The 13803-nt window shown below is 45.7% G+C and overlaps 1 protein-coding gene across 1 annotated transcript in view; it reads right to left on the minus strand.

Annotated features, from left to right (window-relative positions):
• LOC306914528 (SLIT-ROBO Rho GTPase-activating protein 3-like) overlaps positions 1 to 13803 on the minus strand; it is a 153766-nt gene that overhangs the window by 14258 nt on the left and 125705 nt on the right. The window contains exons 14-19 of the mRNA XM_079491598.1: positions 13588 to 13665; positions 8165 to 8299; positions 7030 to 7135; positions 5811 to 6035; positions 5620 to 5693; positions 4513 to 4693 (exon numbers count right to left, since the gene is read on the minus strand). Of these exons, the coding sequence (XP_079347724.1) occupies positions 4513 to 4693; positions 5620 to 5693; positions 5811 to 6035; positions 7030 to 7135; positions 8165 to 8299; positions 13588 to 13665 (799 nt within the window). The remainder of the gene's footprint in view (positions 1 to 4512; positions 4694 to 5619; positions 5694 to 5810; positions 6036 to 7029; positions 7136 to 8164; positions 8300 to 13587; positions 13666 to 13803) is intronic.

Below are 13803 nucleotides of genomic sequence, written 5' to 3' on the forward strand. Positions count from 1 at the left end.
TGTGTGACTCCAACGTGGGCCTTTTAGATTCTGTGTGACTCCAACGTGGGCCTTTTAGATTCTGTGTGACTCCAACGTGGGCCTTTAGTAGATTCTGTGTGACTCCAACGTGGGCCTTTAGTAGATTCTGTGTGACTCCAACGTGGGCCTTTAGTAGATTCTGTGTGACTCCAACGTGGGCCTTTAGTAGATTCTGTGTGACTCCAACGTGGGCCTTTAGTAGATTCTGTGTGACTCCAACGTGGGCCTTTAGTAGATTCTGTGTGACTCCAACGTGGGCCTTTTAGATTCTGTGTGACTCCAACGTGGGCCTTTAGTAGATTCTGTGTGACTCCAACGTGGGCCTTTTAGATTCTGTGTGACTCCAACGTGGGCCTTTTAGATTCTGTGTGACTCCAACGTGGACCTTTTAGATTCTGTGTGACTCCAACGTGGGCCTTTAGTAGATTCTGTGTGACTCCAACGTGGACCTTTTAGATTCTGTGTGACTCCAACGTGGACCTTTTAGATTCTGTGTGACTCCAACGTGGACCTTTTAGATTCTGTGTGACTCCAACGTGGACCTTTTAGATTCTGTGTGACTCCAACGTGGACCTTTTAGATTCTGTGTGACTCCAACGTGGGCCTTTAGTAGATTCTGTGTGACTCCAACGTGGACCTTTTAGATTCTGTGTGACTCCAACGTGGGCCTTTAGTAGATTCTGTGTGACTCCAACGTGGGCCTTTAGTAGATTCTGTGTGACTCCAACGTGGGCCTTTAGTAGATTCTGTGTGACTCCAACGTGGGCCTTTAGTAGATTCTGTGTGACTCCAACGTGGGCCTTTTAGATTCTGTGTGACTCCAACGTGGGCCTTTTAGATTCTGTGTGACTCCAACGTGGACCTTTTAGATTCTGTGTGACTCCAACGTGGACCTTTTAGATTCTGTGTGACTCCAACGTGGGCCTTTAGTAGATTCTGTGTGACTCCAACGTGGGCCTTTTAGATTCTGTGTGACTCCAACGTGGACCTTTTAGATTCTGTGTGACTCCAACGTGGACCTTTTAGATTCTGTGTGACTCCAACGTGGGCCTTTAGTAGATTCTGTGTGACTCCAACGTGGACCTTTTAGATTCTGTGTGACTCCAACGTGGGCCTTTAGTAGATTCTGTGTGACTCCAACGTGGACCTTTTAGATTCTGTGTGACTCCAACGTGGGCCTTTAGTAGATTCTGTGTGACTCCAACGTGGGCCTTTAGTAGATTCTGTGTGACTCCAACGTGGACCTTTTAGATTCTGTGTGACTCCAACGTGGGCCTTTAGTAGATTCTGTGTGACTCCAACGTGGACCTTTTAGATTCTGTGTGACTCCAACGTGGGCCTTTAGTAGATTCTGTGTGACTCCAACGTGGGCCTTTAGTAGATTCTGTGTGACTCCAACGTGGGCCTTTAGTAGATTCTGTGTGACTCCAACGTGGGCCTTTAGTAGATTCTGTGTGACTCCAACGTGGGCCTTTTAGATTCTGTGTGACTCCAACGTGGGCCTTTTAGATTCTGTGTGACTCCAACGTGGACCTTTTAGATTCTGTGTGACTCCAACGTGGACCTTTTAGATTCTGTGTGACTCCAACGTGGGCCTTTAGTAGATTCTGTGTGACTCCAACGTGGGCCTTTTAGATTCTGTGTGACTCCAACGTGGACCTTTTAGATTCTGTGTGACTCCAACGTGGACCTTTTAGATTCTGTGTGACTCCAACGTGGGCCTTTAGTAGATTCTGTGTGACTCCAACGTGGGCCTTTAGTAGATTCTGTGTGACTCCAACGTGGGCCTTTTAGATTCTGTGTGACTCCAACGTGGACCTTTTAGATTCTGTGTGACTCCAACGTGGGCCTTTAGTAGATTCTGTGTGACTCCAACGTGGGCCTTTTAGATTCTGTGTGACTCCAACGTGGGCCTTTAGTAGATTCTGTGTGACTCCAACGTGGGCCTTTTAGATTCTGTGTGACTCCAACGTGGACCTTTAGTAGATTCTGTGTGACTCCAACGTGGGCCTTTTAGATTCTGTGTGACTCCAACGTGGGCCTTTTAGATTCTGTGTGACTCCAACGTGGACCTTTAGTAGATTCTGTGTGACTCCAACGTGGGCCTTTTAGATTCTGTGTGACTCCAACGTGGGCCTTTTAGATTCTGTGTGACTCCAACGTGGACCTTTTAGATTCTGTGTGACTCCAACGTGGGCCTTTAGTAGATTCTGTGTGACTCCAACGTGGGCCTTTAGTAGATTCTGTGTGACTCCAACGTGGGCCTTTTAGATTCTGTGTGACTCCAACGTGGGCCTTTAGTAGATTCTGTGTGACTCCAACGTGGGCCTTTAGTAGATTCTGTGTGACTCCAACGTGGACCTTTAGTAGATTCTGTGTGACTCCAACGTGGGCCTTTTAGATTCTGTGTGACTCCAACGTGGGCCTTTAGTAGATTCTGTGTGACTCCAACGTGGGCCTTTAGTAGATTCTGTGTGACTCCAACGTGGGCCTTTAGTAGATTCTGTGTGACTCCAACGTGGGCCTTTTAGATTCTGTGTGACTCCAACGTGGACCTTTTAGATTCTGTGTGACTCCAACGTGGGCCTTTAGTAGATTCTGTGTGACTCCAACGTGGGCCTTTAGTAGATTCTGTGTGACTCCAACGTGGGCCTTTAGTAGATTCTGTGTGACTCCAACGTGGGCCTTTTAGATTCTGTGTGACTCCAACGTGGGCCTTTTAGATTCTGTGTGACTCCAACGTGGGCCTTTTTGCTCCCACGACTGCCTTGTAACTGAGTGCATTTTGGTCATTAAAACTTGATACAAAACTATAGACCGGAGAACTGTTTCGCAGAGACTTCTTTTTTCCCGTCTGCTCCTCACTGCCGTTCGCACAGTACAGACGCTGCGCAGTACAGACGCTGCACAGTACAGACGCTGCACAGTACAGACGCTGCACAGTACAGACGCTGCACAGTACAGACGCTGCACAGTACAGACGCTTCACAGTACAGACGCTTCACAGTACAGACGCTGCACAGTACAGACGCTGCACAGTACAGACGCTTCACAGTACAGACGCTTCACAGTACAGACGCTGCACAGTACAGACGCTGCACAGTACAGACGCTGCACAGTACAGACGCTGCACAGTACAGACGCTGCACAGTACAGACGCTTCACAGTACAGACGCTTCACAGTACAGACGCTTCACAGTACAGACGCTGCTTTCAGATACATCACGCTCTCTCTCAATTAGGCTTTAATTGAGTAATCTGCCACGTTATGAATGTCGATCTGTTAAAAGTACTCACATGTCCTGTACCACGATGTACTGGTGCAGGTAGTATTACTACTAGTACTCACATGTCCTGTACCATGATGTACTGGTGCAGGTAGTATTACTACTAGTACTAACATGTCCTGTACCACGATGTACTGGTGCAGGTAGTATTACTACTAGTACTCACATGTCCTGTACCACGATGTACTGGTGCAGGTAGTATTACTACTAGTACTAACATGTCCTGTACCACGATGTACTGGTGTAGGTAGTATTACTACTAGTACTAACATGTCCTGTACCACGATGTACTGGTGCAGGTAGTATTACTACTAGTACTCATGTCCTGTACCACGATGTACTGGTGCAGGTAGTATTACTACTAGTACTCACATGTCCTGTACCACGATGTACTGGTGTAGGTAGTATTACTACTAGTACTAACATGTCTTGTACCACGATGTACTGGTGTAGGTAGTATTACTACTAGTACTAACATGTCCTGTACCACGATGTACTGGTGCAGGTAGTATTACTACTAGTACTAACATGTCCTGTACCACGATGTACTGGTGCAGGTAGTATTACTACTAGTACTAACATGTCTTGTACCACGATGTACTGGTGTAGGTAGTATTACTACTAGTACTCACATGTCCTGTACCACGATGTACTGGTGCAGGTAGTATTACTACTAGTACTAACATGTCCCGTACCACGATGTACTGGTGCAGGTAGTATTACTACTAGTACTCACATGTCCTGTACCACGATGTACTGGTGCAGCTAGTATTACTACTAGTACTAACATGTCCTGTACCACGATGTACTGGTGTAGGTAGTATTACTACTAGTACTAACATGTCCTGTACCACGATGTACTGGTGTAGGTAGTATTACTACTAGTACTAACATGTCCCGTACCACGATGTACTGGTGTAGGTAGTATTACTACTAGTACTCACATGTCCTGTACCACAATGTACTGGTGCAGGTAGTATTACTACTAGTACTCACATGTCCTGTACCACGATGTACTGGTGCAGGTAGTATTACTACTAGTACTAACATGTCCTGTACCACGATGTACTGGTGCAGGTAGTATTACTACTAGTACTAACATGTCCTGTACCACGATGTACTGGTGCAGGTAGTATTACTACTAGTACTAACATGTCCTGTACCACGATGTACTGGTGCAGCTAGTATTACTACTAGTACTCACATGTCCTGTACCACGATGTACTGGTGCGGTATGAGGCCGTCCACCCCGTTGTGCCGCCCCTCCCACCAGTCCTCCGAGGCTCTGAGGTAGAGCAGCAGCGACGCCCCCTTCTTGAAGGACAGCTCTCGGGGACTCCGCCCCGCGTAGTCGAACTTAGCGATGGCCTCGATCTGCTCCAGCTCTGGAGGATGACGGACAGAAAGGTAGAGTCGGTTTCACACTGTTACTTTATGACGAGTGACCTCTGCTACTGGACTGGACTGGACTGGACTGGACTGGACTGGACTGGACTGGACTGGACTGGACTGGACTGGACTGGACTGGACTGCACAGCAGTGGTTCCCACACCTTTTCATGTCAAGGACCCCCAAATTGACACTAATTAGCCTGTGTGGACCCCCATTTGAAAAGATATGCCAGGGACCCCCATGAGAGAAGTTGTTTTCTTTTACGTCTCTAGCAGTGATTCTCGACCATTTTCATTTCAAGGACCCCCAGTTTGACATGCATTACGCCAGGGCTCCACTGGACACGTGAAATTGAACCGGTGCGTCAAAAAACGCACCGGTTCAATTTTAATGCACGCGTCGCGTCTCCGTCAACGCAACGTGGGCAGTGGAGCCACCCTTCATTGATTAAAAAGGGAACATTCCCTGGCGGTGACGGAGACGCGACGCTGACGCGCCCGGTGGAGCCCTGGTGTTAGTCAATTTATATTGTGAAATCAATGTTAATTTAACTCTGATAGTGCACAAATGTACACTATCAGAGTTAGAGACCCATTAGGGACCCATTTGGTTCCAAACTATCATTTAGCTGGGGACCCCCTGGAACTCATTCAAGGACACCTCGTAGTCCCCGGACCCCAGTTTGGGAAGCACTGCACTGCACTGCACTGCACTGCACTGTACTGTACTGTACTGTACTGTACTGCACTGCACTGCACTGTACTGTACTGTACTGTACTGTACTGTACTGTACTGTACTGTACTGTACTGTACTGTACTGTACTGTACTGTACTGCACTGCACTGCACTGCACTGTACTGCACTGTACTGTACTGTACTGTACTGTACTGCACTGGCATTAGACACAGCTTCATCTCACCTTCATCACTGGTGTTGGGTCCGGTACCGTTGTCTACCTCGTCCAGAGCACCAGCATCACTGTGGGGGCTCTCACTGTGGGGACACATAATATACATTATGACCACCAGGTGTCACTGTGGGGACCATGAAAAACACACGGAACACACACACACACGCACGAAAGGAACACACGCGCACACGCACACTTACCAGTACTCGTCGCCGGCCATGCACTTCTCGTACACGGGACCGTCCAGCTCTCGCAGGCCGGGGAAGATGAGCTCGTGGTGGACGATGATGGTCTTGATGACCTCGTTGACGTGAGCCTGGATCGCCACGGGGTCCTGGCCGTCCGGGATGGGCATCAGGGTGGGCCCGAAGCAGATGGCCAGGTTGTAGGGGTCCATCATGTTCTCATCACTGTACTGGGACAGGCTGGGAGGGAAGACCATGTAGAGTTATATAGACTATAGAAGACCATGTAGAGTTATATAGACTATAGAAGACCATGTAGAGTTATATAGACTATAGAAGACCATGTAGAGTTATATAGACTATAGAAGACCATGTAGAGTTATATAGACTATAGAAGACCATGTAGAGTTATATAGACTATAGAATACCATGTAGAGTTATATAAGGCTGACTGGGGGGACAGGCTGGAAGGGAAGACCATGTAGAGTTATATAGACTATAGAAGACCATGTAAAGTTATTTAGACTATAGAAGACCATGAAGAGTTATATAGACTATAGAAGACCATGTAGAGTTATATAGACTATAGTAGACCATGTAGAGTTATATAGACTATAGAAGACCATGTAAAGTTATTTAGACTATAGAAGACCATGAAGAGTTATATAGACTATAGAAGACCATGTAGAGTTATATAGACTATAGAAGACCATGTAGAGTTATATGGACTATAGAAGACCATGTAGAGTTATATAGACTATAGAAGACCATGTAGAGTTATATAGACTATAGAAGACCATGTAGAGTTATATAGACTATAGAAGACCATGTAGAGTTATATGGACTATAGAAGACCATGTAGAGTTATATAGACTATAGAAGACCATGTAGAGTTATATAGACTATAGAAGACCATGTAGAGTTATATAGACTATAGAAGACCATGTAGAGTTATATGGACTATAGAAGACCATGTAGAGTTATATGGACTATAGAAGACCATGTAGAGTTATATGGACTATAGAAGACCATGTAGAGTTATATGGACTATAGAAGACCATGTAGAGTTATATAGACTATAGAAGACCAGTTATTCTGGGAGTACCCGAAGTTGTGCACACGCAAAACACAAAGGCTCATTAGGTGTTAGGTGTGACGTCATGGTACGTACTGATTGGTCAGGTGGTGACATCATGGTACTTTTGTGATTGGTCAGGTGTGACATCATACTTACTGATTGAGGAACGAAAACAGGTATCTCATGACGATGACCACGGGTCTCTGTAGAGACAACACAGTCTGGTGGATGACATGAGCTCGCTCTACACCTGACTCCAGCTCTGAGAGAGAGACATAGAGAGACACAGGGAGAGAGAGAGAGAGAGAGAGAGAGAGAGAGAGAGAGAGAGAGAGAGAGAGAGAGAGAGAGAGAGAGAGAGAGAGAGAGAGAGAGAGAGAGAGAGAGAGAGAGAGAGAGAGAGAGAGAGAGAGAGAGAGAGAGAGAGACAGGGGGAGAGAGAGAGAGAGAGAGAGAGAGAGAGAGAGAGAGAGAGGGAGGGAGAGGGAGAGGGAGAGGGAGAGGGAGAGAGAGAGAGAGAGAGAGAGAGAGAGAGAGAGGATGTAAAGCTATGTGAGGAAGTGTCAGTGTAGTCTGGCAAAATATATATATATATATATATATATATATATATATATATATATATATATATATATATATAAACAAGCCCTCAGTAGATGTGTCTAGCCCGTTTTATTTGTTGGTCATTGGATGTCCCTGCATGTGTGTGTGTGTGTGTGTGTGTGTGGGTCTCACTCGTAGTAGCCAGCAGGCCCAGTGTGTGTGTGCGTGTGAGTGTGAGTGTGAGTGTGAGTGTGAGTGTGAGTGTGTGTGTGTGTGTGTGTGTGTGTGTGTGTGTGTGTGTGTGTGTGTGCCTCACTAGTAGTAGCCAGCAGGTTGGTGAAGCTCTCCTTGGGGAACATGGGGTTCTCCAGTGTGTGTGTGTGTGTGTGTGTGTGTGTGTGTGTGTGTGTGTGTGTGTGTGTGTGTGTGTGTGCCTCACTAGTAGTAGCCAGCAGGTTGGTGAAGCTCTCCTTGGGGAACATGGGGTTCTCCAGTGTGTGTGTGTGTGTGTGTGTGTGTGTGTGTGTGTGTGTGTGCCTCACTAGTAGTAGCCAGCAGGTTGGTGAAGCTCTCCTTGGGGAACATGGGGTTCTCCAGTGTGTGTGTGTGTGTGTGTGTGTGTGTGTGTGCCTCACTAGTAGTAGCCAGCAGGTCGGTGAAGCTCTCCTTGGGGAACATGGGGTTCTCCAGTGTGTGTGTGTGTGTGTGTGTGTGTGTGTGTGTGTGTGTGTGTGTGTGTGTGCCTCACTAGTAGTAGCCAGCAGGTCGGTGAAGCTCTCCTTGGGGAACATGGGGTTCTCCAGACCTCTGAAGTAGAGCTTCAGGACTCCGGCCACAGCCATGATGTCATGGTCACTCTGGTCGTCCACCAGAGGGTCCTCTCCTGCAGGCCAATGGGAAACGGAGCATTACATTCACCCATTCACACACACACACACACACACATTCACACACACACACACACACACACACACACACACACACACACACACACACACACACATTCACACAGATGGTGCATTACATTCACCCATTCACACACACACACACACACACACACACACACACACACACACACACACACACACACACACACACACACACACACACACACACACACACACACACACACACACACACACACACACACACACACACATTCACACACCTTTACATAGATGGTGCATTACATTCACCCATTCACACACACACATTCACACACCTTTACATAGATGTGCATTACATTCACCCATTCACACACACACATTCACACACCTTTACATAGATGTGCATTACATTCACCCATTCACACACACACATTCACACACCTTTACATAGATGTGCATTACATTCACCCATTCACACACACATTCACACACCTTTACATAGATGGTGCATTACATTCACCCATTCACACACACACATTCACACACCTTTACATAGATGTGCATTACATTCACCCATTCACACACACATTCACACACCTTTACATAGATTGTGCATTACATTCACCCATTCACACACACATTCACACACCTTTACATAGATGGTGCATTACATTCACCCATTCACACACACATTCACACACCTTTACATAGATTGTGCATTACATTCACCCATTCACACACACATTCACACACCTTTACATAGATTGTGCATTACATTCACCCATTCACACACACATTCACACACCTTTACATAGATGGTGCATTACATTCACCCATTCACACACACATTCACACACCTTTACATAGATTGTGCATTACATTCACCCATTCACACACACATTCACACACCTTTACATAGATGGTGCATTACATTCACCCATTCACACACACATTCACACACCTTTACATAGATTGTGCATTACATTCACCCATTCACACACACATTCACACACCTTTACATAGATGGTGCATTACATTCACCCATTCACACACACATTCACACACCTTTACATAGATGGTGCATTACATTCACCCATTCACACACACATTCACACACCTTTACATAGATTGTGCATTACATTCACCCATTCACACACACATTCACACACCTTTACATAGATTGTGCATTACATTCACCCATTCACACACACATTCACACACCTTTACATAGATGGTGCATTACATTCACCCATTCACACACACATTCACACACCTTTACATAGATTGTGCATTACATTCACCCATTCACACACACATTCACACACCTTTACATAGATGGTGCATTACATTCACCCATTCACACACACATTCACACACCTTTACATAGATGGTGCATTACATTCACCCATTCACACACACATTCACACACCTTTACATAGATTGTGCATTACATTCACCCATTCACACACACATTCACACACCTTTACATAGATTGTGCATTACATTCACCCATTCACACACCTTTACATAGATGGTGCATTACATTCACCCATTCACACACACATTCACACACCTTTACATAGATGGTGCATTACATTCACCCATTCACACACACATTCACACACCTTTACATAGATTGTGCATTACATTCACCCATTCACACACACATTCACACACCTTTACATAGATGGTGCATTACATTCACCCATTCACACACACATTCACACACCTTTACATAGATTGTGCATTACATTCACCCATTCACACACACATTCACACACCTTTACATAGATTGTGCATTACATTCACCCATTCACACACACATTCACACACCTTTACATAGATTGTGCATTACATTCACCCATTCACACACACATTCACACACCTTTACATAGATGGTGCATTACATTCACCCATTCACACACACATTCACACACCTTTACATAGATGGTGCATTACATTCACCCATTCACACACACATTCACACACCTTTACATAGATTGTGCATTACATTCACCCATTCACACACACATTCACACACCTTTACATAGATTGTGCATTACATTCACCCATTCACACACCTTTACATAGATGGTGCATTACATTCACCCATTCACACACACATTCACACACCTTTACATAGATTGTGCATTACATTCACCCATTCACACACACATTCACACACCTTTACATAGATTGTGCATTACATTCACCCATTCACACACACATTCACACACCTTTACATAGATGGTGCATTACATTCACCCATTCACACACACATTCACACACCTTTACATAGATGGTGCATTACATTCACCCATTCACACACACATTCACACACCTTTACATAGATTGTGCATTACATTCACCCATTCACACACACATTCACACACCTTTACATAGATTGTGCATTACATTCACCCATTCACACACCTTTACATAGATGGTGCATTACATTCACCCATTCACACACACATTCACACACCTTTACATAGATGGTGCATTACATTCACCCATTCACACACACATTCACACACCTTTACATAGATTGTGCATTACATTCACCCATTCACACACCTTTACATAGATTGTGCATTACATTCACCCATTCACACACACATTCACACACATTCACACACCTTTACATAGATGGTGCATTACATTCACCCATTCACACACACATTCACACACCTTTACATAGATGGTGCATTACATTCACACACCTTTACATAGATGGTGCATTACATTCACACACACATTCACACACCTTTACATAGATGGTGCATTACATTCACACACACATTCACACACCTTTACATAGATGGTGCATTACATTCACCCATTCACACACACACACACACACATTCACACACCTTTACATAGATGGTGCATCACATTCACCCATTCACACACACATTCACACACACATTCACACACCTTTACATAGATGGTGCATTACATTCACCCATTCACACACCTTTACATAGATGGTGCATCACATTCACCCATTCACACACACATTCACACACACATTCACACACCTTTACATAGATGGTGCATTACATTCACCCATTCACACACCTTTACATAGATGGTGCATCACATTCACCCATTCACACACACATTCACACACACATTCACACATATGGTGCATCACATTCACCCATTCACACACACATTCACACACACATTCACACACCTTTACATAGATGGTGCATCACATTCACCCATTCACACACCTTTACATAGATGGTGCATCACATTCACCCATTCACACACACATTCACGAGGACAATTCGACACTAACTCTGGGGGAGCCCACAGGGATCGAACTGGGAACCTTGCGATCCGGCTGTTCTACCGGCCACTCTACCGCTGAACCACTGCCGCCCACACATAGATGCAGACCTGTTCTACCCATAGATATATATAAACACTAGATGGCTCAAGGCGGAGTTTCTGACGTCGTTCACCCGGCAGCCATCTTACTTCGGGGCTACAGTACAGTATGTTCAATGGCAGCTCAAACAGAAACAGTCATAACTCGCTCAAATCTTGACGGATTTACAAACGGGTTGGTTTATTACAAACGTTGTCAACGTGGCTATGATTCAGGACGCTTATCTGCTTAATTTATGTTTTTTATATGAACGTCGTATAAAATCATATACGTATGCGGACGTCTCTGACGTTTATAACAAACCAAACCGTTTGAAAATCGGTTGAAAATTGAGCAAGTTATGGTCATTTAAGAGTACATGCCCCATAGACACAATGTTATGTGTCCCGAGGTAAGATGGCCGCCACGTAACGACGTCGCTCTCCATTGGCCAACAGCGCGGGTGAGCTATCTAGAGTTTATATATATCTATGGTTCTACCGGCCACTCTACCGCTGAACCACTGCCGCCCACACATAGATGCAGACCTGTTCTACCGGCCACTCTACCGCTGAACCACTGCCGCCCACACATAGATGCAGACCTCAATCTATCCCGCATTTAAAGGGACACATGTAGTCCAGGAAGGAAGTGAGCCCAGTGTCCGTGACATCAGAGACAGGAAGTGAGCCCAGTGTCCGTGACATCAGAGACAGGAAGTGAGCCCAGTGTCCGTGACATCAGAGACAGGAAGTGAGCCCAGTGTCCGTGACATCAGAGACAGGAAGTGAGCCCAGTGTCCGTGACATCAGAGACAGGAAGTGAGCCCAGTGTCCGTGACATCAGAGACAGGAAGTGAGCCCAGTGTCCGTGACATCAGAGACAGGAAGTGAGCCCAGTGTCCGTGACATCAGAGACAGGAAGTGAGCCCAGTGTCCGTGACATCAGAGACAGGAAGTGAGCCCAGTGTCCGTGACATCAGAGACAGGAAGTGAGCCCAGTGTCCGTGACATCAGAGACAGGAAGTGAGCCCAGTGTCCGTGACATCAGAGACAGGAAGTGAGCCCAGTGTCCGTGACATCAGAAGGAAGTGAGCCCAGTGTCCGTGACATCAGAGACATGGAAGGAAGTGAGCCCAGTGTCCGTGACATCAGAGACAGGAAGTGAGCCCAGTGTCCGTGACATCAGAGACAGGAAGTGAGCCCAGTGTCCGTGACATCAGAGACATGGGCTCACTGCTAAAGGAAGTGAGCCCAGTGTCCGTGACATCAGAGACATGGGCTCACTGCTGAAATAAAATAAATATCTAAACCCACATATTACACACATGAAGACCCCCAGGAAAGTATTCTGAATCTTCTAAACGTCATTAAAAAAATTTTTTTGTAAAAAGGGTGAAGTGTCCCTTTAACCCATTTTGACCTGAGATCAGATTCTATAAATGTCTTCTACATCCTGACAGTTTTCTGAAAAAGCTATGTTTCTATGTCAGTCGTTCTTCGATTTTTCAAAAATAGCAGACCTACAAGCTCGTGAGCTTGTAGGTCTGCTATTTTTCAAAAGCTAAAGCATAACATAATGCCAACGCCAAAAAAGGTTCCCGCCCAAAATGAGCTAAGGCAGTACAGCACCATTGGAGTGAATTTGCGAGACTGGTATTGGTGTCGGAACAACTCTCGGCATCGCACGGCTAAAATAGACCCCCGCGTCTCCTTCTGTAGCCTCTAAGCTGCACTTAGGAGACCCCGGGGCGGGGGGGGGGGGGGGGACCGACCAAACGCAATTTAAAAGCAATCAGGGAGGAGATGACCCTGCGTGTGTGTGTGTGTGTGTGTGTGTGTGTGTGTGTGTGTGTGTGTGTGTGTGTGTGTGTGTGTGTGTGTGCGCGCCCCGTCCGGGACCAACCTCTCTCGAATGAATTTTTAATGTCGTTGACTTCGACCTGGGAGCCCGGAACTCTGAAGATACCCTCCTGCTGCAGCCCTGGGAGGAGAGAACATGAGCGTTAGCATAACACGGACCACATGTATCTGTCATATATGATTAATATCATAACACGGACCACATATATCTGTCATATATGATTAATATCATAACACGGACCGCATGTATCTGTCATAT

The sequence above is a fragment of the Electrona antarctica genome (genome assembly GCF_951216825.1).
Source record: "Electrona antarctica genome assembly, chromosome: 21".
Lineage (NCBI taxonomy): Eukaryota > Metazoa > Chordata > Actinopteri > Myctophiformes > Myctophidae > Electrona > Electrona antarctica.